At 38.6% G+C, this 24,285-nt stretch overlaps 7 protein-coding genes across 7 annotated transcripts; 1 reads left to right on the forward strand and 6 right to left on the reverse strand.

Annotated features, from left to right (window-relative positions):
* Positions 1 to 316: 316 nt before the first annotated feature.
* On the reverse strand, positions 317 to 3,454 carry LOC147275757 (Acyl-CoA N-acyltransferases (NAT) superfamily protein). Its single transcript, XM_086254840.1, has 6 exons — positions 3,321 to 3,454; positions 3,155 to 3,245; positions 1,989 to 2,121; positions 1,547 to 1,616; positions 829 to 889; positions 317 to 737 (listed from the first exon to the last, which is right to left on the reverse strand). The coding sequence occupies exons 1-6, from the start codon at positions 3,396 to 3,398 to the stop codon at positions 646 to 648; spliced, it is 525 nt and encodes a 174-aa protein (XP_086110966.1). The 5' UTR covers positions 3,399 to 3,454; the 3' UTR covers positions 317 to 645.
* Positions 3,455 to 3,651: 197 nt separating this feature from the next.
* Positions 3,652 to 5,502, forward strand: LOC147275758 (splicing factor Prp18 family protein). Its single transcript, XM_086254838.1, has 2 exons — positions 3,652 to 4,510; positions 4,988 to 5,502. Exons 1-2 carry the CDS (start codon positions 3,662 to 3,664, stop codon positions 5,399 to 5,401), a joined length of 1,263 nt encoding a protein of 420 aa, XP_086110964.1. The 5' UTR covers positions 3,652 to 3,661; the 3' UTR covers positions 5,402 to 5,502.
* Positions 5,503 to 6,633: 1,131 nt separating this feature from the next.
* On the reverse strand, positions 6,634 to 7,942 carry LOC147275759 (spindle pole body-associated protein). Its single transcript, XM_086254841.1, has 3 exons — positions 7,627 to 7,942; positions 6,970 to 7,111; positions 6,634 to 6,843 (listed from the first exon to the last, which is right to left on the reverse strand). Exons 1-3 carry the CDS (start codon positions 7,914 to 7,916, stop codon positions 6,760 to 6,762), a joined length of 516 nt encoding a protein of 171 aa, XP_086110967.1. The 5' UTR covers positions 7,917 to 7,942; the 3' UTR covers positions 6,634 to 6,759.
* Positions 7,943 to 8,167: 225 nt separating this feature from the next.
* On the reverse strand, positions 8,168 to 9,756 carry WDR5B (Transducin/WD40 repeat-like superfamily protein). The gene is made up of 2 exons (XM_086254839.1): positions 9,026 to 9,756; positions 8,168 to 8,700 (listed from the first exon to the last, which is right to left on the reverse strand). Exons 1-2 carry the CDS (start codon positions 9,686 to 9,688, stop codon positions 8,410 to 8,412), a joined length of 954 nt encoding a protein of 317 aa, XP_086110965.1. The 5' UTR covers positions 9,689 to 9,756; the 3' UTR covers positions 8,168 to 8,409.
* A 1,690-nt stretch (positions 9,757 to 11,446) lies between these two features.
* Positions 11,447 to 15,969, reverse strand: LOC147275761 (F-box protein SKIP17-like). Its single transcript, XM_086253537.1, has 13 exons — positions 15,599 to 15,969; positions 15,029 to 15,204; positions 14,690 to 14,884; positions 14,501 to 14,611; positions 14,325 to 14,410; positions 14,125 to 14,246; positions 13,536 to 13,600; positions 13,387 to 13,459; positions 13,233 to 13,295; positions 13,057 to 13,121; positions 12,795 to 12,869; positions 12,381 to 12,649; positions 11,447 to 11,872 (listed from the first exon to the last, which is right to left on the reverse strand). The coding sequence occupies exons 1-12, from the start codon at positions 15,923 to 15,925 to the stop codon at positions 12,433 to 12,435; spliced, it is 1,575 nt and encodes a 524-aa protein (XP_086109663.1). The 5' UTR covers positions 15,926 to 15,969; the 3' UTR covers positions 11,447 to 11,872; positions 12,381 to 12,432.
* A 1,011-nt stretch (positions 15,970 to 16,980) lies between these two features.
* Positions 16,981 to 18,980, reverse strand: LOC147275762 (uncharacterized). Its single transcript, XM_086254776.1, has 2 exons — positions 18,866 to 18,980; positions 16,981 to 18,301 (listed from the first exon to the last, which is right to left on the reverse strand). The coding sequence occupies exon 2, from the start codon at positions 18,045 to 18,047 to the stop codon at positions 17,145 to 17,147; it is 903 nt and encodes a 300-aa protein (XP_086110902.1). The 5' UTR covers positions 18,048 to 18,301; positions 18,866 to 18,980; the 3' UTR covers positions 16,981 to 17,144.
* Positions 18,981 to 20,676: 1,696 nt separating this feature from the next.
* On the reverse strand, positions 20,677 to 24,113 carry LOC147275763 (Ras-induced vulval development antagonist protein). Its single transcript, XM_086255483.1, has 2 exons — positions 22,554 to 24,113; positions 20,677 to 21,151 (listed from the first exon to the last, which is right to left on the reverse strand). Exon 1 carries the CDS (start codon positions 24,045 to 24,047, stop codon positions 22,560 to 22,562), a length of 1,488 nt encoding a protein of 495 aa, XP_086111609.1. The 5' UTR covers positions 24,048 to 24,113; the 3' UTR covers positions 20,677 to 21,151; positions 22,554 to 22,559.
* Positions 24,114 to 24,285: the final 172 nt, after the last annotated feature.

Consider the following 24,285-nt stretch of genomic DNA (forward strand, 5'->3'; position numbering starts at 1 on the left):
GCTTAATCCTCTTAGCACCCATCCCATGAAAATTCATTCTTAGGAAAGCCTATCAATTAAAAACTTCTGGATTTATTCTTGTTTAATTTTTGCACGGCCAGAAAAGTCTTAGATACAATCAAATCCGACCAATTCCATAATTTGCCATGAAAGTTGAGAATGGTTATACAATCAGCAACTACAAAAATGAGCTTTTCAATAGCTTGAAATGAAATGCTTCAAAGATTTTCACTTTGCAGAGCATTGGCATACAGATAAGAGAAAAAAAAAAAATTCCAAATACAAACAAAAAGTGAAGTGCTCTACGCAAAGGGCCTTGTGCGATGAAAATGTGGGATTTTTTTAAATTTTCCGAAAAGTGAATTTAAAAACTTTTCAACCAAGATACAGCAACAAATCTCTCAGGAGACATAACAATGACATGAGATTGTGATGATACAAATTCACTTAAACCCACTAAAACTTAATGTCACTACTCTGTTTTAGAAGGGTCATATTCATGAGAAGCACACTTAAGATTCACATTTTCACATGAGATTCTAAAAGCAGTTTATAGTGCCTAGCTTCCAGATCTTCAAAAGCCATATGCACATGGTAATGCATCATCATCACACTTACTAGGCATAAATTCCATAGAAAGCATATTTAGTCATACTCTAATTCATCGGGAGTAACTGGCCTTTTGAGGGGTATAATTGACTTCTTCTCAACATCTCGAGATAATGCTTTCCTCATATCTGAAACAGGCAAAAACATAATAAATAGTGAGACCAAAACAGTTTAACATAAAACACATAATGAACATTGTAATTTGGATGGAAAACTCACCTAACCCATCTTCCTCCCCTGAATAATACCGTAGCACTCGTCTATATACTACATAACTGAGCTGTGGGAGAAAAAAAGGAAATAGATAATGAACATCAGCTTGTCCCCTCAGTAATCGCAGAAATAACCAAGTCAGATCAATAACCATCAATTGCCAATTGTCAAAATGTTAAAAGGATAATTTCCCAAACTGAACTGAACAATAGCTGCCTCTCACAAAACCAGGAAACCACACACACTTGTGTTCTTACTCTTCTTTTGTATGATATGGCCTTGGGTTGGGGGCTTTTGTTTCCTGTCTGCTTCAGTTCACAGGGTTTTCTTTTTTCCAACCAATTGACAGGGTTTGATAATGCGATTCTCATGGAATTAAGGTTGCATTTGATTCGTAAAAATGAAAGCAATTTTCAACTTTTGGAAACTGAAAACTTCTTGGAGTTTTCAAAGAGTGGCCATCTTTCCTATTCATTTTCAAAGAATAAATTTTAAATGTGTACCACCAAACACGCTTTTCCCATGAGATGGTAAAAATGGATAGTATTCTGGGAATAAATTGAAGTACAAAAAAGACAAAATATTCCATTATGCTCACGCATACGATCCCGAAAATATACAGGGGAAATGTTACATTCAATTCAAATTAAGCATAGCAACAGATGCCAAAGAGTATTTTATAATTTTGATAAGTAAATTCCAAAAGTAAGTAAAGATATATCACCTTTTCATACATCTTTATGGCTGGTGTATTTGATGCTCTCACAAAAAGATCAACAAAGTAACCCTTATCACTGCCAAGAGAAAGTTCTTGTTAATGACAGAGCTGAGAAATATAGGAAAAATGCCTTAAAGACTCCAAACATTATAGGGGATTCAATACTTATTCTGATAAGAAAAAATAGTATGAGAAAAGAAAAATACAGTTGCCCTGGGCCTAGGTGCAGGTGGAAATGTGTGGGGTGGGGTCAAGATAGGTCTTAGGATCATTTTACAAATCACAATATGTCTAGTTGAGTCAAGAAAAACAAATTTTGGATTTCTTATTACTGTAACATAATGCTCTGCAAGGAGATGGACAAGTTTAATCATGCTTTTATTTCCAACAAACAAAACTACTGCAGCGCAATAACAGTTACATCTTAATCAATATATGTCCCTCTTACATCTTATCACTGAATTCTTCAAGCAGGTTCATGAGTTTCTTGGCCAATTGCTGCCTGCGATATTCTGGAGCAACAGTTACTGCAGTTACATGACCATGCCATGACTCACCTTGCCCTTCAACCTTTCCCATAACTGCAACCATATTGGAACCAGGCACCTATTTTAGCATTTATGTATCTATCGGACTAAAACAAAGCAGGAAAAGGAAAAGAAAACAGATGCAAGCATACTAGCATCAAGAAGAAAGCCAACACGCAGTGGCCAATGAGCCGTATCATCTGTATTATTACATAACATGAATGACTCTAAATTACCGAACATCTCCTAAGCCTCACTAACACCTCATCTTTTGTAGTAATAAATTTTCTAAACATTTTTGTCAACAATAGGTCATGCAAACAAATCCTATGCACTCAAGAAAACCTCTGCAAGTAGTAAATTCTTACCACCACCTATGGTAATCAAGAACCCATTTCTTAATCACAGCTCTCTCCTCCCACAACCTCCTCAAAACTCATAAGATATTGCCTTTACCAGTTCAGTTCTATTAGTTCCAAGTAGACAGATGACTTCATAGTAAATCTGATAGCCGGATACAACAAACCTAGTAGTTTTTGAAAAGAAAAAAATGGTCAAATTATGTGCGCTAATTTAAGTATAATCTCAAGCTTGCATAGAAGAAAATCATATTCCCAACTTCTTCTTCACCCTCCATTTTACATTTATATTGGAATTTTTTTCAACCAGAATGAAATGGGATATACAAGATTTACCATAATTTATAGGGAGATTTAGAGTTCAGTCCATTTTATGAGTCTTTCTTAGACTAAGACCGGTAGTGATTTAGATTTTTAATTAAGTCATTTTATTTTTCTTCTTTGACGACTTTAAGTTAGATTTTAACTTCAAGATTTTGGGTAGACGAAGCTGTATCTACACCCTAGAAGGGGAAATAAAAGGATTTTCTTCAAAATTATTATGAATTAAAAGGATTTTCTTATAAATTTTATAAGACTCGGGTCTCTATCTAAAAACTGTTTTTGTTTTTATAAAGAATCTAAGTTTAATTATCTCTAATTTATATAACAATAAGACAATGTAATTTTCCATGGGCAAAAGCAATATCAGAGAGGCATTAAAGAATATAATAGAATGTGGTGCTTACTGTAACCCATGATTCGGTTTCCAGGGGCTTCGGCAACATGAAAATAGTCGGGCCATCTTGCTAAATAGGTCATATAGAAAGACATATTGAACTGCAACCATCAGATTATTAGGATAAAAAAAATAAAAAAAATGCTAAATAAAAACCAAGAAAACTCTCAGCTTACGGTTTCAGTGAGATGGTCAAGATTGACAGAAGTGAATCGAAGCAGATCATTGCAGCAAAATCTGCGAATCGTAGTCATCTTTCTCTCTATCTCTCTCTTTCGCTCTCGTGAAACTTTGAAGCCCCGAAAGGAACTCAACCCGTACTTTTGGAATAGGTAGGCTAATTCCTTTTAATATACCCGTATTCGAAGACCCGACCCGAATATTACGGGTTGCACTCCATTAACCCACAACACAAGATATATCTTTTCCCGATCCGATTGAGAAAGTGCATCGATTTATCATCCTCTTCTTCCCAAACCCAAGTTTTGAGAGCCTGAGAGACCCATCGAAACCCTAGATGGACCTGCTAAAGCAAGAGATTCTCAAGAAACGGCAGAGACTCGCCGAAGACACCGGCGGGAAGCGAGTCTTCAAGCGCTTCGAGATCGAACAGAAGCAAATCCAGAAGCTTCGGGAGGAAGAGAAGCGCGAATTAGAAGCCAAAGCCCAGCGCCAAACCACCACCTCCACCGCCACCACAACCACCGCCAATTCCGCCGCCAAATCAAACCCTAATTCAACTCCCATCGCCGCCTCGGCAAGCACCTCCTCCTCCGCCGCCACGACCTCCAAATCCCTAACAGACGAGCAAAACATCGACAAGATCAACCTCCCCAGACAGGAAGTCATCCGCCGCCTCCGGCTCCTCAAGCAGCCCATCACTCTCTTCGGCGAAGACGACGACGCTCGGCTCGAGCGGCTCAAGTACGTGTTGAAGGCCGGTCTGTTCGAGGTCGACAGCGACATGACGGAGGGGCAGACGAACGACTTCCTCCGCGACATCGCGGAGCTGAGGAAGCGGCAGAAGTCGGGGATTTTGAGCGACCGGAAGCGGCAGAAGGCCGACGCCGACAGCGCGATGGTGGAGGACGGCAACGGCGGGGGACGTGACGATGAGCTGAGCGACGGGTGGTCGAGCGGCGTCGACGCCGATAAAGACTTGAAGCGAATGAAGGCGAATTTCGAGGAGTTGTGTGAGGTGGATAAGATTCTGGTGTTCTTCAAGAGGCTGTTGAATGAGTGGAACCAGGAGCTGCGTGAGATGCCAGATGTTGAGAAGCGAACTGCGAAAGGAAAGGCCATGGTTGCCACTTTTAAGCAATGCGCGCGGTACCTGCATCCTCTGTTCAAGTTTTGTAGGAAGAAGGTAGGTGAATTATTGCTTTTGATGCTTTAAATGCTGTTTGGAATATATTGTTTTAGTTCAATTCAATCATATTTGGTGCAAAGTCTGAAACTTTAGTGGAATTGAACACTTGTCTGAATATGATCCTCACCATTATATTAAGCTTGAACTAAGAGAAACTCAAAACCATTGCTTTTTTTGTGTAAAACCGCATGAATGGTCTCACAATTTAGAACCCTAGTAGCCCTAGGTCCCTGTGAATGATACCCATCTTAACATCCCACATATGCAACATTGGTCTGGGAAATGCAGTGGAGGCTCTGTAGTTGCTTATAGTTGAAAACAGATGTTGCTTGAGAATAGAGATGGCTTTATGTAATCTGTTTCATGCCTTGCAACTTTCAAGGTCTTAATAATTGTGGTTTTAATTTCTATTACACAATTTATGTATAGTGCATACTGTATCATTTAATTCGTATAATATAATTCTATGTGCAGATCCTTCCAGATGATATTCGGCAAGCTTTGATGGTGGTGGTTGAATGCTGCATGAAGCGAGACTACCTAGCAGCAATGGACCAGTACATTAAGATGGCTATTGGGAATGCACCGTGGCCAATTGGAGTCACTATGGTTGGTATCCATGAACGTTCAGCGCGCGAGAAAATCTACACCAACAGTGTTGCTCACATTATGAATGATGAAACAACTCGCAAGTACTTGCAGTCAGTCAAGAGATTGATGACCTTCTGCCAACGACGCTACCCGGCCATGCCATCAAAGGCAGTTGAGTTCAACAGCTTGGCTAATGGTAGCGACTTGCAGTCGCTGCTAGCATCGGAGAGGGCCAATGGCGGTACTCAAGCCACAGAGGAAAGGCTTTGGATAATGCCAGCTCCAAAGGAGTGTTAGCCATGTATGCGATGATATTTTGTTGAACGAGTAATGACATGTGAATTTTTCTTAATGCCATTATATCTCAGGATATTGGGTGGAGGAAGAGTATTTTGAAAGTACTGCATAATCATAATTAGCTAGACAAAATGAAAACCATGTTAAGTGTTTTGTGTTCCTAGTCCTACTCTGAAGTTATACGGTCTGTCTCACCTTCCTTGCAATTGTGGTGTGCCTTTACTGGCCTGCCTTCACTAACTGGGCCGCGGGTAATTAATTCAGAGGGTTTGTCTCACCGATGCTCTGTTTATACCTTGAGTATAATTTAGGACCTCCCAATGTACTGCTCAACACTAACACCATTCATTGTGGGTTGAGCTCCACATAGATCAGATCAGGCCTTCTGCCTCTGAACTTTCAGTTCTAAGGGAAAGGCGTTGGATAATGCCTGCTCCAAAGGAGAGCTAGCCAGCCATGTATCATGTGTGAATTTTCTTAATCCATCATATTTCTTGGTATTGTGGGATTGATTAATATGAATGCAGGAAGAAATATTTGGAAAGGACTGCATGATTAACTAGACAAACTGAAAAGTGAAAACATGTTAAGAATTTAGGATTTAGCTTGTATTATTTTGTTTTTCTTCTCTTTTTTTCTTAGGAAGAAAGAAGCTAGTGTGAGGAGCTAAAGCACTAGGATTTTTATTGACATTTTTTGGCTTATGAAAATGTTCTACACACAGCTTTTGCACGATCATTTTTTCAAAGGTCCATTGATTTTAAGTACCAAATTATAATATTTTTTTATTTTAACTACTAAAACATTTATGTTATTTCACTTTAAGTACTAAATTTCAGTTTAAGTACTAACTTTAAAAAACATGATTATATCGAACTGTGACTGTCTAACAATCATAACTTTTTTATTGATTTGTTGTTTTTTCAATATTTGCAAGGCTTGAACTTTAATGTTTAGTCTTTGGGTTATAGGACTTCATCCCCAAACCTAAATCAAAATTATGAAACCCTTAAAATTTTTGATTTTTTATAAATTTTACATAGTCACAACTGTGACTGTTCGACAATTACAACTATAACTGTTTGACAGTTACAACTGTATAACAAACTGATTTGTGACATAATCCAAAATGTTTTACTCTAGGTTAGTACCTAAACTAAAAAAAATTAGTGTCTTACTGCTTTACTAAAAAATTATTGATATTTGGTATTTAATCTTAATTTTCTAATTTTTCAATCAATAATCATTAATAATTGATATTCACTAATCTCGAGTAACACCTTTTATCCAGTAGACATTACAGAACTTGCTAATGCATGGAAAGATAGAGAGACAACTTTGGTAATGTGATATCAAGATTATTGGGTCTTCCCCAAACCAAAGGTGTCTTCAACGCCATTAGTCACCTTCCTCCTCCGCTCAGCAATCATATCTGCATATGCCTGACAAATCAAAGAAATACTCAAAAAGGGCAATAATACTTTGTTTTCTTCTTTCAGTCTTTGGCAGAAAGAATTCGCATATAAAAGTAATCTCAGTGGAGAAGTGGTAAGGTCTGAAGTCTGAACCTTTGGGTAAGAATACAAAAAGATGTACCACCATGTGCCAATTAGTAAGGCTGCCAAGGTTGTGACTAAAAATGATTGCAGAATCAGCCAGCTACAGGCAATCACTAGCAGCCCAGTCAGTGTAATCGTCCATGGTTGACACCTAGAAACAAAATTGCAAATAGGAACCAAAATCATCCATGAATGAAGCACAACCACATATGCAAAAGAGCCCAGAAAGGTTACAACTTGCAAGCAATTGAGTCCAGAATTATACATATAATGGGCACAAAAGACGAACCAGAAAACAACTTCTTTTCATTTACAAGGATAACCTGAAAACTCAGTTCCAACACAGTCCACCAAGCTATAAAGGAACATAGAGAAATGAACAAAAAACCCAAACCAAAATTAAAGTTCTTGAAAATAAAGAGCTAGAAATTTCAAACTACTGGGCAGTGTAAATCCAAAAGAATCAATATTTAAACAAAAAAATTGTATGTTGGAAAACATGAAAGGTAAACCAAATTTTCAGTCAAGAATAGAGCAAATAGCCTACAAATGGCGGCGAACAAAAACGCAATAGAAACAATTAAAGGGTGAACTAAAAACGGTTAAAGAGTGTTGATTATGAAATAACAGTGAACAATAAGGAAGACCCAGAAAAGGAAGCCTCACCAGGATGGTTTAGTGTCCCAAACAGAGTCATATTCGAGAGAAAGGTAGTTCATGTAGCCATCCATATCATCAACAACACCGCTTTCATCCAAGAACTGAGACTCTTTTGGGTCAACTGAATTGCTACGAAAAACAACATCTTTGCTGCGAAACCTTCTTGATGTTGGAGAAGTTAAAGAGATGTGTGGCCAGAAAATGGGGTTGGGTTTGCAGAGATGGGTTTGTGAAGAGGCGATATGGGGTCGTAGCGGAGCATAGAGGTACAGAGGGAAGAGAGAGATAGTTCCCATTTTGTCACTGTCATAGTAGAACCAAAAATATCTATCTGCAGGACTTTATAATGCTTGCTTTGGTTATAGGCTTACAGCCCTGTTCACTAACTTGGGCTGGGACTGTTGTTTTGTCTTGCTGGGTCGTATACATTATACACAAATGTGTGCCCTGAGTTCAATGACCAATTGACATATCAATTGTGTAATATACTCATATCCTCGATTTTTCCTGGACAGTATTTTGAGTTTTAACTATAAATTTATGCACAAGTCAACAAAATTTCATATCCATATATTAAAGAACTAGCTAGTGACCACACTAAAATGAATCGAGTTTGACATTCAAAGAGAAACAAGTCCAAACATAGGTGTGAAATGTGAAAGTTGAATGTTTACAGCTCTACCATAATCTATCTGTATAATCTCATATTCCTCATTGGATACTAATGTTTACAACAAGGGAAAAATGGTTGTGAAGTATTATAACATCTGAAAGCTTCATGATACGTTATCATGTATCTTGAACCCAAATCCTGACAGTTCTATCACTATCAAGAGCTGCAGAGGCAATCCTATTCTCTGTTGGATGACAGGTAACGGAGACGGCAGTATCAGAATGGCCTTCAAGTTTCTGAACCATAGTCTTCTGCTGAAGATCCCATAAGTAGACACAGTGATCCTCCGAACCACTAACAATGTATTTACCATTTGTCACTGAAAATGTGGATGTTAGGCAATACACTTTGTTCACATGGCCTGTGTAGATCTTCAAGAACTTCCCCGTTGAGTAGTTCCACAGCTTCTGCACCCAGAAAACGGAATTTGCATATCAATAACCACATCTAATACAAAATCACAAACACTAAAACCATTCAAAATTCAGAATTCCCAATAACATAATGCTTTGCACAATATACGCACAAATTGCTCAGCATCTCAGCCCTTTCATGGTCAAATACCCATTACCCAGTACCTATTTTTCTCTTGGAATTAATTAATTACACAGTTAAGCCCCTCAAAATGAAAACCAAATTGCAACCCAATTGAATAAACATGCTTATCAACGATAAAGATGAAAACTTTCGCATTGAGAATCGACAACAAAAAAGCGAAATTAAAGTTCTTACGAGGGTGTCATTGAGAGTGGCGACGAGTATGAACTTGCCGTTGGGCGAGAACTTGGCGAAGGAGACGGCGGGGACCTTATCGTCGATGAGGGTCTTCAAGCAAGTGCCAGAGGCGGTGTCCCAAATCTTGCAAGACCCATCGTGACTGCCGGAGACGATTAGCGAGCCGTCGCGATTGAAGTGCACAGAGGTGATGGGCTGCGAGTGGGCCCGGATGGCGTGGAGGCACTTGCCGGTCTTGACCTCCCAAATACGAATCGTTTCGTCGAAGGAGCCGGAGACAATGAGGTTGGACTGGGGGTTGAAGTTGACGCAGAAGACGAGGTCGGAATGGCCGCGGAGAGTCTTGACGCACTCGCCGGAGGAGGCGCGTGCATCCCAGATGCGGAGGGTTTTGTCGTCGGAGGCGGAGCAGATGTAGTGGGAGTCGGAGGACCAGGCGAGGTCGGAGATGCCGTCGGAGTGGCCCACCAGGCGGCGCAGTAGGGCTAGGGTGGACGACGACCACAGGATTACGGTCTTGTCGAGAGACGCCGAGGCGAGAAGGGTGCCGTCGTTCGAGAACTTCACGCAGGACACGGCGCGTTCGTGCCCGCGCAGGGTCTTCAGGTGGCGGTACGGTCTGTACGGCGGCGATGCTTGCCCGCTGCCACTGCTGGCCATTGCTTGTCTGCCCTCAACTATTCGCACTCTCAAAACCCTTTCTTTTTCTATAAGAATATATTCCCGCTTAGTTTTCTTTTTCTCAACATATATGATATATTCCTCTTTCAATTTTCATCTTCTTTCTATCAAGGAAATTTATAAATGGACGACTAAATCTTGTATGGGGCACGAGTCCCGCCTAGGGGTGTGATTTGGATTGAAAAATTCGAATCCGACCGATTCCTATCCGAAAATTTCCAATTTTATTTCGAATCCGAAATTGCCGAATCCGAAAATGCCGAAATCCGAAAATTTCGAAAAAAATTGGATTGAAATTGGAATGTTTATGTAAATTCCGATTCCAATCCGAATTCCGATCCAAAAAATTCTGAAATGTTCCGAAGGCATTCCGATCCAATATTTCCAAAATTATGCCAATTTATTCCATATTATATATTTTATCATTTATTTAGTATGATACATATAACATATATTTTAAAAAAGATGACTAATACTATTAATATAAACATATGTACATTATAAATATATGTGTATCATAATAACATAAATGGTAAGTTGGTAACACAAACATGCACCCACATTTTCCGTACATGTAATCACTATTTTTTTTTTATTAGGGAGGGGAATTGAAGATATGGAGCAATTCTACAGTTATTCCAACTGGAATATCCCACCAATTGTAATTACTAATTACTAAATATTTAAGCTTATTATTTTCAAAATTTCAAACATGATATATATATATATATATATATATGTGAGTAACATGTATCTACTAATGACATTTATTCTAACAATGTTGGATGAGCTCCAAAGATTAATCCCCCACCTCTAAGATATGTGCTATTAAGCCTATTATACATTTATAGTGACATTTATTTCTCTTATATAATATGTATGTTATAATATATACCATTAAACATACACAATATATATCATACATAATTTATTTCTTAACATACATAATCTAGCAATGAAAAACTTGCTAAATTGCATCTTTTTTTTCCTTCTTTTCTAGATTTTTTTTATGGTAATGGTATGAGATGGTATGGTTCTAAATGTTATTTAAATTAATATTTTGAATTTTCTTTTTAAATTGGACATATATTTTAATTACATTTTAATATAAATATTGAAATGCATCATAATCTATTGTCTTTTAATTTTTGTTTGTTTGTTAATTTCATCATTATTCTAAAAAAAAATCCAAACATGTTCTAAAAAATATTATGAAAATGTGAAAATTCCGATTTTTTATTCGAAAATTTCAAATTTTATCCGAAAGTTCCGAAAATGTTATATTCCGAAAAATTCCGAAAATTCCGAGAAATCCGAAAATTCCGAATCGGAATGAGATGTTGAAATTCCGATTTTTTGGAATGGAAATTGGAACATAAATTTCATTCCAAAATTTTTTAGATTGGAATTGGAACACCCTATTTCCGATCCGATCCGGCCGAAACACACCCCTAGTCCCGCCTCATGTGAGAGATGATTGAAGAGTAAATGGACCTCTCTCGTTACTCACTCCACCTCCAAATACTATTTAGTATTTACCTTTAAGAAAAATTTAAACAACCAAAAAATACCGATTGTTTTGACATGATATGAGTATTAACGCGCTTGTGAGTAAAATTACGGTTACGTCTAATCACGTATTGAAAGATAATGAAAGAATAATGCCAAATGAACCACAGTGAATCGCAAGTTTAGATATTTTGCATAGGTTTAGTTTAGTAATAATACTTGTCGAGATGCAAAAATATAATTCATTCATGATTCAATCAACAGATTTTGCCCGCATATGGGCTACTGCTACAAAGATAATACACTGTTGGCTGTTGGGGGCTCATTTAATCAAATACAAAACGAACTAAATTGAGCTGAAAGCATCCACCAACAATCTCATGATTAACAAGGTATACATTTGACTACAAAAGGAAAGCTCAAGGATTAAAACAAAAAAACGAGGAAAATCGGATAAATGGGAAGAAAAAAGCCACCAGTGAACTTGATATACCAAATTGGGATTCTCTAGGTTCGCCCACACAAGGCTGTTCAATGGACAAGGATGATGATATTGATATGGCACGCCTACCATCCACAAGTCTATTTGTCATTCAAAGTTAAGCTGGCATCTCATATACGCCTCCCCCTCACTTTTGTAGGCATAAGAGCACTCTGTTAGAGGATGCACAAGGATATATGTAAGTAGTGTGAACCTACTAAAAATTACAATGAACCATGCATCATATAAAGTGCAAGAAACATAGGTCTCCATGTTTATGTTTCCACATGAGTCTTCTTAAATTCACAGATCATCATGGTATATGCGATTTAAAACAAATCTACGAGCTACTGACAGATACAAGAAGTATGCATGCACACATGCATTATGTACACCTCGAGCATGGATCCCTACTGGCTACCCAATAGTTCTCTCATCCTCAATAAGTCTACGATCATTTGCAGGAATTCATCTTGAAGAGCACAAGAACCATAACATACTCTTCAAGAACCATAACATACTGTGTAAAATTGATGTAATCTCAAGCAATGAAACTAAAATAATCCCAAACAAGATCACCCTACATACAAACTACAACCTGCTGCAACTGCTTATTTTTCATATGTGTGTGCGTGTGTGTGTGTGTGTGTGTGTGTGAGAGAGAGAGAGAGAGAGAGGTACATGATCCATTGGTGACCACGGATTTCAATCCTTGCCATACTTGGTACTTCTCCTACACAGCCAGAAAGTCTACCTCATCTGAGCTTTCCTCATAAACTACATAACCAGCATCTCGAGCATCCTCGTTTCCACTTCCATGATCACTATTGTAACTGCTCTCAGAAAAACTCACAAACATTGAACTATCTGATGATTGACTGCTCATCTGTGATGGTAGACTTATATCACTATACGGCTCGCTGTCAAACATTTGATCAACGTCGATGTAACTGTAAAACAATTCAGAACCCAAGACAATAATGATAAGCATATTTTCAAATACCTATTACTTTTATATTTGAAAAATAAAATAAAATAAAGAACAGAAAACAGAAAATTGAAGCATCAAGTACAACAGTTGAAGAATAAGTCAACCTTGCTTCTGATGGAAACTCAGCCAGCACAAAGAGATTAGGCCTTTCTTCCAACACCTGTTTTATGGGAATGGCACTGCACAATATTGACAAAATTATTCACTCATAAGATCTCTATGTGATATGCTAGGAACTGAAGATCAGATGCCACCTTCAGCAAGGATGGTGGTTTAAGAGATGGGAGAGCTCTATTCCACTGCGTAACCCGACTACCCAACCAAAGGAAAATGGAAAAAAATCAATCCACAGGACAAGACCATTACCTCAAGCTGTAGCATCTGTCATACCAGTCACCCTCAGATGCCAAGCCTTCCCTATTAGATATGTCCTGTTTGAGGCATTAGCCAAAGTCAGATTGGAAAAGTAAGCATCACACTGGAAGACTGGAACATTATAAGCAAGCTTACAAAAAGAATATGATCAATTTCTATCGACCTACAAGATGTCTAAGGAACTTGAAATCCCCAGAATGAACTGCTGTCAACAACCGAGCAACTTCCACCTTCAAATGACAATTCAAGTTTCAGATATACATATAGAGAGAGAGAGAGGGAGAGGGGAGAGAGAGGGGAGGGACAGCTTGAAGTCATCACCACTTTGAGATGCATACAATCCCGTAAAATCAAGACTTCCAGCAGATTCCCACCTGTGCTGTTTCCAAGGTTCCTAAGAAATAAAAATTTCACCTAAGTCTCAGGCATAGAGAGTTAATAAGAAGTCTTGTCCACTAAAGATAACTGACCTTAGAAATGCCCCTGTGATAGAGTAGGATGTTGAAAAATCAACGTACTTTAACTTCTTAAATCCCTGCACAAGTACCTAGAGATTAAATTTTGCAGTCTGACTAAAAGCAATTATCTTTCACCAATTTGGAACCCATTTTTGTATTCACACCACTAACCAAAGACATTATCCAGAAAATAACCATGTATAGGAACAACAATGTAGAACAGTCTAAACAATGGATTAGGAATCCAAAAAAACCATTTACAAGGGAATTAATGTCTCCTGGACCTTTACTATTATGGTCAGGTGTAGTTGAATAAGGACAATATAGAAAATAAAATAATTAAAAAATCAAACTCTTTTGACTAACCAAATCACAAAAGCATAGCCAATCTAACTTTCTGACTGAAAACACCAGCCATAACTGTAAAAGTTAAATTCTGACTGTCTCTCACTCTCTCTCTCTCACACACACAGCCATCACAAGCATAATAAGTTAATAACTCATACAGAAACTGCCTCAATATAATGTTATAAGTCGACTATTACACAAAACAATATAAGCCTTGCGACAATTATTGTTTCTCAAAATGCACAAGATATACCTTAACTAGTGTACGAACTTTATAATCATGCAACTTAAACCCTCTGAGGGCCAATGAAGTCAGATGAGGGCAATTGTTCACAAGATCAACACAGGTTGGTGATTTCAAACTGTCATCTCTACCTGACATTCGGAAAATATATGTGTAAGTATATATTCCGAGGATATAAACCGGGGTTCCTCATGAAGAAGATGCCATACCTGATTTTGAGGATTCAAAGAACAAACGCTCTATAATGTGACAGTTTGCGCTCACCGACATCAATGTTTGCCTCAATTCAACATGACTAGAGATTGCACAAAAGTAAAATTCTTAAGTAAAATTCTTATACTATGATCCAACATAAAAGATTACGAAAGCAAAAACCGAAACTTACAGGCCAACGACTTCCAGATCAAGGAGAGATGGACAGGCCGCTAATGCCACACAAAGTGATGTATTATCCATTCTCTCAATATTGTAAAGGTGCAACCTTTTTAAAAGATACCTTTCATAACAAAAAGAATCATAAGACAATGAGGAAATTGCACAAACCAAATTTTCAAGTCATACAATTCAAGCATACCCTGGAGCACCACCATCCCCACCTAAAGGGCTTAAACAGGATCTAGTAAGAATGGATGACTCCTTCCCTTGTCTGGATCTCTTATCATTCCATGAAAAGTTGGATACATCTACAGAATTCCTGATGGTATAAACTAACGGCTGAGAAGATCCAAGTGACGTAGTTGGGCCAGGAACTACACCAAGCTTAAGAGACCTGAATAATCAATTAAGAAGGAAGCATAAATTATGAGATTACAAATGTCAACTACAGAAATTCTTCACAATTTTCACGAGGGCAAAAAATTATAGATTGTTAAGATTAAAGGATTTCTTGGGTAAAAAACAAAAAAACTCTTACTGGAGAGATTTTCCAGCTCGGTGAATCATTGTGGAAACTACGGCATTGTTTACTTTTGGGACAACTGTTGTCAAGTCAATATTGGCATAGCAAGAAGGATCCATGGCACATTTATTAAACATTGAACAAGTAGCTGCAGCATAGCATAGGCTTTGTGTATCAAGCATGGAAAATACCTGCATATCACCACATGTACTCAGAGAATGCACTTCCTATCTAAATGTTCACAAATAAATACTAAACATTGATATATCCACAAAACGAATGACAAAATAGACATTTTTCTGTAAGAAAGTATTCAATATTGATTTGCATGTGGTGAGAACATTAATCACATATGGATTATGGAATCGCATAAACAGCAATCAACATGCAGATTAGAGACCAGACCATTGCGAAAACGCACAAATCGAAATTCGATTCGATTCGCGCATTGCAATTGCATTTCAATCAACTAAAAGAAGAAATTTCAATCGAATCACGAAATTCGATAAATTGACCCGATCAAAAAACACTGGAATAATTTAGGTTAAAAACTGATTATTCTTTGGCAATAAAACTGAGACGTACTTTAATGGTGAGGTCGGGAGGGAGAACCCAGGCGAGCGAGTTGTGCTTGGAGGCGCGTTTTCTTGCAGAGCGTTTGGCGGCCTCGAGAAGCACGGAGCCCAACTGGAGCGCGCGATCGATGAGCTTGGTCTGATCCGCATCGCAGGCCCTGGACTCGAGGAGCCGCTCGAACGAGACGTCGATGGCAAGAGGCTGCGAGTCCGAGAACTCGAGGAACGTCTCGAGGAGCTGGTCCCGGTCGAACTGGTTCAGATTTGGGATTCTAGGGTTTTGGGAGGGGCAGGGTCGCTTCGCCATCGATGACGGGCTGTGCAGGAGGGTATCCATAGCGGGTGGATATCAGAGGGAATAGAGAGTTTTTGGAGGTTGAGAGAAAGGGAATGAATGGGGTGTTCTTTCTCTGCCACGTGTATGTTGTGTGTGTGTTTGGAAGATAGCTGGCTCGGTAATTTTATCAGAGCCCCTGTAAATGACATGAAGGTACGATTACTATTCAACTGCATCCTATGCTTAAAAGATTTCATCAGGTGCAATCGCTCAAGCGAAAATGATGTAAGATCGCTAACGTGATTGTAAAGATTCCTGCCACGTACTTAGTTTAATTACGAAATTAATTTTATTTAAAAGTAATTTATAATTCATTTAAATCCATTTATTAATGGAGTTCATTAATTAAACCTTAAAATATTATTAATTGATGAAAATGTTAGTCAAATTTTCTTCTTATTTTTTCAACCATCTTTACATGGGCAGATGGTGGGCTCTACAATATTGGACAATAATAGTATTTCCTCAGTTTCTTTATCAATATTTTTTTACCATTTATGTCACATGTTTTCATTTGGCTAAACACCTTTTATAAAACTAATATTAAGACTCGTTCATGTTTATATATTAAGTTTTAATTCTTAAATTTTGAGATGGTAATTATGTATCTAAAAATAAGCAACCATTTCGAAAATGAGATAAAAAAAAAGTTAGTAAGAGTTGCGGCAAAAAGCATTATTTTTCAATAATAATGGGGTAGTTTGCGTGCCACATATGGGAACAAAAGTTTAGGAAAAAAATAGTTGATATAAATAGCATTTTCCTTGTTTTAATTATCCAAAAAAAAAAAAAACTATTGAGTTCTAACTTATTCATCTTTTCAAGTCCGATCATACTTCTCAAATCAGGGAAGGAGTGAAGCTACTCAAGAACGATTTAAGAATAAGCTGTTCAGCTCTTGTTTTCCATTAAACTTGGAGATTGAATAAGAGCAATTACTCATTCTTTTTGTAAAGAATGTGCATAGAAGGTGCCTCATATTCTTGGTATGTAAATTTACATACAACTAGATTTTTCAGACCCATCTGCTGATAAATAAACACATAATAAATAAGCATTAAAACAACTAAGGGAAGAGGAGAAACAAACATCACCCTTAAAGACTCAATTACTGTATTTATCACATTCACATATGTTTCTTCTTCTCTAATCAAAAACATCAGTTTCAATATCAAGTTTTTGTCCACACTCAGAAAATGAAAATACACACTTCTGGGTTCTATTCATTCTTCCAAGCCTGCAAAATCAGTGAGAAACCAAGACCCTGCAGCTGGGAATCTCTTAGTTGCTGAGAGGAAGACCAAGTCAATACAGAAGGGTCCAGAATTGGCTGACCAGTCCACAAATTGTCAGCATTGTTGAGGCAAGTTTGGAACATGAACACTGCATTGCCCATGGCATTACCAAAGAGCCAATTGTGGACATCCCAAAACACTTCAATCCTAAGCCCATCAACCAAAATGGTGTGGTTGCCTCTGAACTTCCAATTCAGCCTCTTCACCTGCATCACCATCTTGCTGTCAATGCAGATCACAAGGTATGGCTCATGAAGCCCAACAGTCTCACACTCAATGGTGACATCATGGGTCTGTCCCTTATCACAAAACTGAGCCTTTGCACCATAAAACTTCTTCCCAAAGATGTGCTCTCTTTTAGCAATGAAAGTGGCATTGGAGCCAACAACTGGGTCTTTGAAAGCCTCCCTTTTCAAGTCCCCAAGAAGTAGAACCATTTCATGGTTGAACATAACAGCTAAATAAAACCTCTCTACTGGCTCAGGTCCTGAACCAAATTTAGCATTGGTTAAGTCCCAACAAATATCAATTTTGCTAGAATCCACCTCTAAATTCCTGCACCCTTTTCTCTTGGAGAAGAGCCATGGCTTTATATCAACCTTACAGAGGCACTGACTGGCTGCATCATCTATTTCAATGCTAAGGCCTTGACCCATTAAATTTTTGGTCCATGTGACAGTAATCAAGCACAAACGGCCGCGTAGTTTGCACTGATAGACACAAGAAACCAAGTTCTGAGCAATTTTTGTGGTTCTTGATGATGATGAAGAATCAGCAACTTGAACACCATTTTCACCAAAACAAGAAGGAAAGTCCCTCATGATCATATATATACCAACAAAGATGACTAATTTCTTTCTGAATCTTGCTGATTTCGTTAAGAACTTGAGGTGAAAAGGAAAGAATGCAGGCAGAGGCAGTATATAAATTGATACACAGAGAAAGGGACTTCTACCTTAAGAGCCCATCATTCAGATGATCCAAACCCAGCTTCTGAATGCTTCAGGTTTATCTGGGTGTCTGCTTCTTGAGGCCCATAGATAGATTTGATAATCACTGGCAATGTTTGTGACCACTGCAACTGAAGAAACACCCAAAAGTTTTGATGAGAATTAAAAACTGATTTGATAGTGAAGGTATGGGCAGAGAAGAGTAGAGAGCTTAAGTCACATGGGATGAATAAGAAATGCCTGAATATGAAATAAACGGCAAATCCCAACAGGGTATTATTTTGCTGGAAAAGGCTGGTTTACAGATTACGTTACACAAATGCCCAAAAGAAAAAAGCTCTCTCTCTCTCTCTCTCTCTCTCTCTCTCTCTCTCATACACACACATATTTGCACTCTTTCTTTTGTCCATAATTAAAAGAATCATAATGGGGCCTCCCTTTAACTGACATTACACATGCATTAGAGCCGAAAACACAAAGATTGCAGCCCAAAAACGCCAACTTTTGAAAATTTCTCCCACCATGGAAATCGTTTTTTGCTTTTCTATAATTGTTTGTCACCTTTGCCAAGTAAGACAAAACAAAATTTCTTTGGCAGCAATGTAACAAATTTAAAAGTTGTTCTCTTAAAGTGAAAAAGGAGCAGACACCATAATGGAAAAATTACATGCTTGTATAAAACAATGGGCATTTACCTGGCTGGTGTAATATCCACTAGTTATGCAAAGCATTTCTATTCTTTTACTTATACCATCCATGAGTTATACTTGTTCTGTTTTCTTCTCTAGCAACATAGCTTCACGCCTTCAACAGAGTTAGTATAGCCCATATCTTGGCATATAATACACAATTGCTTACTTAATGGCAAGGAAAATGGAGAGGGTCTAGGACAGTAGGGCTCTTAGTCTTAGCTGGGGTCCTACAGTTATGGACATTAACTTGTAGGCGCAGTTGCCTTTTGACCAAAGCCACTCAGAAGACCAAGACTTGCCTAATGTGGTACCAAATTCATGACTCTCTCAATCAGACCCAGAATTCCTTTTTGCTTTTTGGGTAGACATCTATTAATCGAAGTCCAGCAACAGGATTACACACTCCACTATGGTCCTTTCTTTTCTCTTTTTGGTTGGTAGGAAAGCACTCAATTATGATCATATATATGGCTGTTATGGGACTTGATTATCTTTGTAAAGATTTAAGACTTTTTTCATATGCTAGCTAATAGCAAAGAGCCCCTGCAAATTTAATGGGGGTTGGTTTTGTCGTCTACTTATAGTGCTATTATTTTAAGCAACATTTTAATACTTTGTTAAAGCCCTTGCTTATGGTGAATGCATGAGACATGGGGTTTTTACTTTGTTGAATATATAGATAGATAGATATTTCTGTAGCTGACTGCTCACTAGGAAAAATCATTTCTTGACAACTTGGAGATGGGGTGCCCCCACCTTGCACAAATTGATTAAACGAACCTACACTAGATTATGGAATGGGCCTACTCTGTGAATTTGGTAAAAGAAATGATAGATTACTCTCTCTGATTGAAATTTAAGCTTAACAGACAGTTAAGATGTTGTCTGCACTCATCTTCATCTTACTTAAGAGAGCAGCAATTTTTTCTGACAAACCCATCATTCAAATTGACCATTTCATGCTCTCTCTCTCTCTCTCTCTCTCTCTCTCTCTCTCTCTCTCTCTCTCTCTCTCTCTCTCTCTCTCCTCTCCCTCTCCCTCATGCTTGCGTGACCTTGTTGGTCAATTTGCCTCCCTCCATGAGTATCTATTATACCTTCTTAATTCTTCCTGCATAATTGTAATAATGAATGTAAACCACTTTGCCGTTTATGATCAAAGGTTGAATTTGAAGCTCTCACCTTTCAAATTAATTAACCTTCTCAACATGTTTTGCCAGCCCATCACTCTCCCATGTGCTGAAAGCTCCAACCCATCTAAGATGTATGACCCACACAGTCACCCTTATCAGCATCAACTCCTCAAGTGAGTTTTATTTTTAGGCAAACGTGAAATTTTTCATGGCTAACCCAATGAATCCATGAAATCAAAGCTGAATATTATGTAGGGCCTGTAGGTACTCGATTATATCTAAAACAGAGGTCAACAAAGTTTGATTGCATGTCTTCAATATAAAGGTCATCAATAATGAAAAGAAGGATGCAGGGCACTCATGCAACCTGAGCAACTATCACCTTTGAACCACATGAAATAATTGGTCACCCCTTACATTATCTTAAGGAGTCTCACATCAGTGTTTACTGAGCATTCATGCGCATGCCTGTAAGGATATGCATTCAAGCTTGTATCTTTCTTAATCTATTGACCAACAAGTTATGAGCATGCAAACCATTTATAATATCATGGCAGGAGAAATGTATGGCAACTAACCCCCTTCACACACAAAGTCGTAGGCCTGAATTTGTCACCCACTAAAAAACAACCTAGGCAGTTGGGTCAAAGATAATGGCAGGATGTTTGTAGTTCTCTTTATACCTTTGGGTTTTGAAGGCAGACGCATTTCAGCATTTGTTTTAATATAGGTCTAACATATGAATATGAAGCGGGTTCAAAAGCTTGCACTTCACAGCTAAAAGGTTCAATATGATGAAAAGTCTCCACTGTTGTCAAATACAGAGGTAATTTTCCAAATTTGATCATATAACTACATACATTAAGCTTTAACTGTTACCCTTATGACGAAATTAAGACTGAAAACTTAAGCAAGAAGCGCACCCAGCCACCTATCATCTTGTATTTCATTATCTCCACCAATATCTTTTTCCCATCATAATAATCCCAGTTAACATGCTCAAAACTGTCTACCCAATGCTTTAGCGGTGATGTTTGTGTTGTTGCACACAAAACCTAAGATTCCAATAGTGAGCTTCAAGCTTCTAAATCCTCTAAATATCTCAACTTCGGATATCGAACACTTTCCAGTAGCATAAGTAGACTGCAATTTCCAACTGCATAGAATTGTGATTATTGATTAAATAGTGAACACATCATAAAGTATTAAAAAAAAAAAAAAAAAAAGGAAGAAAATAGCTTCAGATGAACAAATAATCTTGTTCATGGTTCTATTCTAAGTACAAAGGGTCCATCTAGATTTCTTGATACACTCAGAAATTTAGCAAAACTAATACAATTTGATTTGTTTTTCACTAGAAAAACTATAAAGAAAAAGAAACAGCATAAACTTCAAAACCAAACAACCCTCCCACCTCCACTCAACCAAAAAGAGGGGGAGGGGAGGGGGGGGGGGGGGGAGAAGAGGGGGAAGAGAGAAAAAAATCAAAGACCAAAAAGTATATATGAAAGGGAAGAGGAGAACCCTCATTTAGCTTCATGAACATGAATACCTCCCAATCACCACCAACCATCCTTGTAAGTCCCCCTATATACACTAGATCAGAAAGACACACAAAAAACAATCACTGAAAAGTACTAGAACTCCATTGCATGTCCCTAATTTGAAGAACGCATACAAATGACTCAACTACACTGGTATTCTGACTAAAGGCCCCTAGTACTTTTCTCAGTACATTTCCATTTCTCTAAATTCTGTCGACCAGGTTCTATCCCTGATATTTTAGCACTTTAGGTCGTCTCCATCTAATTCACTTAAAAAAACTAACTCGAATAGACATATACAGATACTCATCTGATTCAGTTATTACATATTATGTGAACAAAATCATCCCAGCTCCTTTCTTCCTTATGCATGAACTATCAAATTCAAACTAGAAAAAAAGGTTCCGGCATAAAAATGCTCCCTCCTGACCATTTATAATCTCAGTTATCACACAAGGAGCTATCCCTCTTTAAAGAACTTTCTATCCAGAATTACCCTTATGTTTACCCATCTGTAATTCACCATCTCCTTCTGAAAGAAATAGAAGAAACAGAAACATAAAGTGCAATACATGCCTTCAGAGAAATCAAAAGCAACTCAATGGCAGGTGATGAATGGGTTAATTGCAAGATCATCAGTTTCTAGACTATATTATTTCATATAAACTCTAAAAAGAAGAGGAAAAACGTTTAAGCACCATCAATGAGACAAAAACCATCAACTACAAGAATGACTGTTTAGATTCAACTTCTTGATAATTTAATCAAAATTAAAAAGTAAACAAAATTGTTGGAAAAGTGAACCCTGAGAATTTGCACGGACTGATAACTAGCTATGCAAACATTAGCTTGGTTGGTTTCCACAATTTGATATCTAATGCATTAAAAGATACTAACTTTAAGCACTGAAATAGAAGATAAAACAAACCAAAGCATCCAAATCAATAGTACTCAAAATCAAACATAGTTCATGAAAGAAGAAAAAAGAAACAACTCAGATAGCAATAAACATACATGAAACTAAGTATCAGCGCCCTCTGAAGCCTTGCCACCAAAGGGGTCGTGAGAAGGGCCAACATCCTGCCCAATATGGCGCTGAACCAACCGCTGCAAATCTGCCATAACCTTGTGCTCACGCTTCGCCTTTTCCTCATAGTTGAACATGGCCAACGCTCGCTTATCCTCAGCACTATAAACCTGGTTTTCTTTTCTAATACGAATGGCATTCATCCTCTGGTGCCTACTACCACTCATCACATAGCCAAGACCCTCAAACTTCTGAATCTCCTCCGCAGACAGACCCACTTCACCTCTTCGTGGAATACGCTTCCCTTGCTGAACATACTGTGCAATGGCATCTCCTTCACCGGGCCGAAGTGCCCCACCATAACTAATATGCCCTTCAGCTCTGGGCAATGGCATTGGCCCAACCACAGGTTCATCATCCAATGCAGGCTTCTTCTGGGACTCAAAAATTTCCTTTAACATCAATGCCTCGGCACTACTCTCATCCATTATCACCTCCTCTTCAACTATAGCCTTAGCCTTGGCATCAACTTCAGAATCCAAACTCTTCTCCGAATGCGAACTCTCACTCTCCGAATCGGACTTTTTTTTTGCCTTACTCAGATTGCGAGACTTTCGCTGCTTCTTCTTCGACTTTAAGCGATCATCCGCTTCAGAATCAGATTCTGAAGCCTCACTTTCAGTTGATTCACTCTCATCTGAATCGCTGCTACGCCTACTCTTCCTTCTTCTTCTTTCTCTTCTACTCTTCTTTCGCCTACTTCTACTTTTCGATTTCTTTCTCCTCTTGCGAACCTCTTCTTCATCCGATTCATCATCACTCTCGCTCTCACTCTCCGATTCGCTATCACTGTATTTCGATTTCCTACGTCTACGCTTAGAACCCGAACTCTTCTTCCTTTTCCTCGACCCCAAATCCTCGGATTCCGATTCCGATTCCAACCCAGATTCAGACTTGGCCTTCTCTTTCTTTTTCTCGCTCGAATCGCTCTTGTCCTCGCCATACCACTCGGAAATCTCATCAGCCTTATCTTCCACTTCGAAGACATCGTTCTCAACCCTAGGCGGACTGGGCGTCACACTCCAAATACACTTTTTCAAAGCCTTCCTCAGCTTCTGCCTCTTGAGCCTTCTGTACTCCTCGAAATTCAGCCCCTTCAGCTCCTCGTCGGACTCCTCCGACTCCGACCGCCTTACATTCCGGTCCCCTCGGTTCCCGGCCCGCCCGAATTTGTTGGGAAAAGAGTCTAGCCCTCCTCCGTTCGACCTAGGGCTTCGTCTAGGGTTTGGGTAATCGGGCGAGCCCGAGCGGTTTCTATGGCGGTGATTGTTGTTGTACCTATCATAGCTTTCGTAGCTGGGGCTGCGACGCTGGTAGCGGTTGTCACCGGAGGAGTCTGAGTCCGGTGGGTAACGGCTGTTATCGTGCGGAGAACGGCGTCGTCTATCGGGGATATGGATGGTGGATGATGGCCTCCCCATCAGAGATTTTGATCGAAGTCGCAGATGATGTTATTTGGGGAAATAAAACTAACCTTCGAAAGGAAAGCGCATACAAGTAAAGGGACTCGGATTCGGACTACAAAAAAGGAAACTTGGACAGAAAAAAACCCGGCCCATACTTCTTTTTTCTTGGGTCAGAAAACCCAGCCCATGTTTAGGCTGGCCTTATTTGTTTCTATCATCTGGGACTAAACACATAGGAAATGAGAAGGTCTAT

This window comes from Dryas octopetala, chromosome 8 (genome assembly GCF_963921425.1).
Source record: "Dryas octopetala chromosome 8, drDryOcto1.1, whole genome shotgun sequence".
NCBI lineage: Eukaryota > Viridiplantae > Streptophyta > Magnoliopsida > Rosales > Rosaceae > Dryas > Dryas octopetala.

What these genes read in the sequence shown, in the direction of transcription:
- LOC147275757 (XM_086254840.1), bottom strand. Translation starts at nt 3,398, where the DNA reads ATGACTACGATTCGCAGATTTTGCTGCAATGATCTGCTTCGATTCACT. An exon ending in GAAGAATTCAGTGATAAGAT is followed by an intron (nt 1,617 to 1,988) that starts GTAAGAGGGACA and finishes TTCTCTTGGCAG; the next exon opens with TGATAAGGGTTACTTTGTTG. An exon ending in CCATAAAGATGTATGAAAAG is followed by an intron (nt 890 to 1,546) that starts GTGATATATCTT and finishes TTTCTCCCACAG; the next exon opens with CTCAGTTATGTAGTATATAG.
- LOC147275762 (XM_086254776.1), bottom strand. Translation starts at nt 18,047, where the DNA reads ATGATCATGAGGGACTTTCCTTCTTGTTTTGGTGAAAATGGTGTTCAA.
- LOC147275761 (XM_086253537.1), bottom strand. Translation starts at nt 15,925, where the DNA reads ATGGATACCCTCCTGCACAGCCCGTCATCGATGGCGAAGCGACCCTGC. An exon ending in GATCTGGAAGTCGTTGGCCT is followed by an intron (nt 14,411 to 14,500) that starts GTAAGTTTCGGT and finishes TGCAATCTCTAG; the next exon opens with TCATGTTGAATTGAGGCAAA. An exon ending in ATCACAGGGGCATTTCTAAG is followed by an intron (nt 13,460 to 13,535) that starts GTCAGTTATCTT and finishes TTTATTTCTTAG; the next exon opens with GAACCTTGGAAACAGCACAG.
- WDR5B (XM_086254839.1), bottom strand. Translation starts at nt 9,688, where the DNA reads ATGGCCAGCAGTGGCAGCGGGCAAGCATCGCCGCCGTACAGACCGTAC. An exon ending in CCACTCTCAATGACACCCTC is followed by an intron (nt 8,701 to 9,025) that starts GTAAGAACTTTA and finishes TTCTGGGTGCAG; the next exon opens with AAGCTGTGGAACTACTCAAC.
- LOC147275758 (XM_086254838.1), top strand. Translation starts at nt 3,662, where the DNA reads ATGGACCTGCTAAAGCAAGAGATTCTCAAGAAACGGCAGAGACTCGCC. An exon ending in TCAAGTTTTGTAGGAAGAAG is followed by an intron (nt 4,511 to 4,987) that starts GTAGGTGAATTA and finishes TTCTATGTGCAG; the next exon opens with ATCCTTCCAGATGATATTCG.
- LOC147275763 (XM_086255483.1), bottom strand. Translation starts at nt 24,047, where the DNA reads ATGGGGAGGCCATCATCCACCATCCATATCCCCGATAGACGACGCCGT.
- LOC147275759 (XM_086254841.1), bottom strand. Translation starts at nt 7,916, where the DNA reads ATGGGAACTATCTCTCTCTTCCCTCTGTACCTCTATGCTCCGCTACGA. An exon ending in TGGGACACTAAACCATCCTG is followed by an intron (nt 7,112 to 7,626) that starts GTGAGGCTTCCT and finishes TTTTGTTTCTAG; the next exon opens with GTGTCAACCATGGACGATTA. An exon ending in TTTTGTATTCTTACCCAAAG is followed by an intron (nt 6,844 to 6,969) that starts GTTCAGACTTCA and finishes TTGATTTGTCAG; the next exon opens with GCATATGCAGATATGATTGC.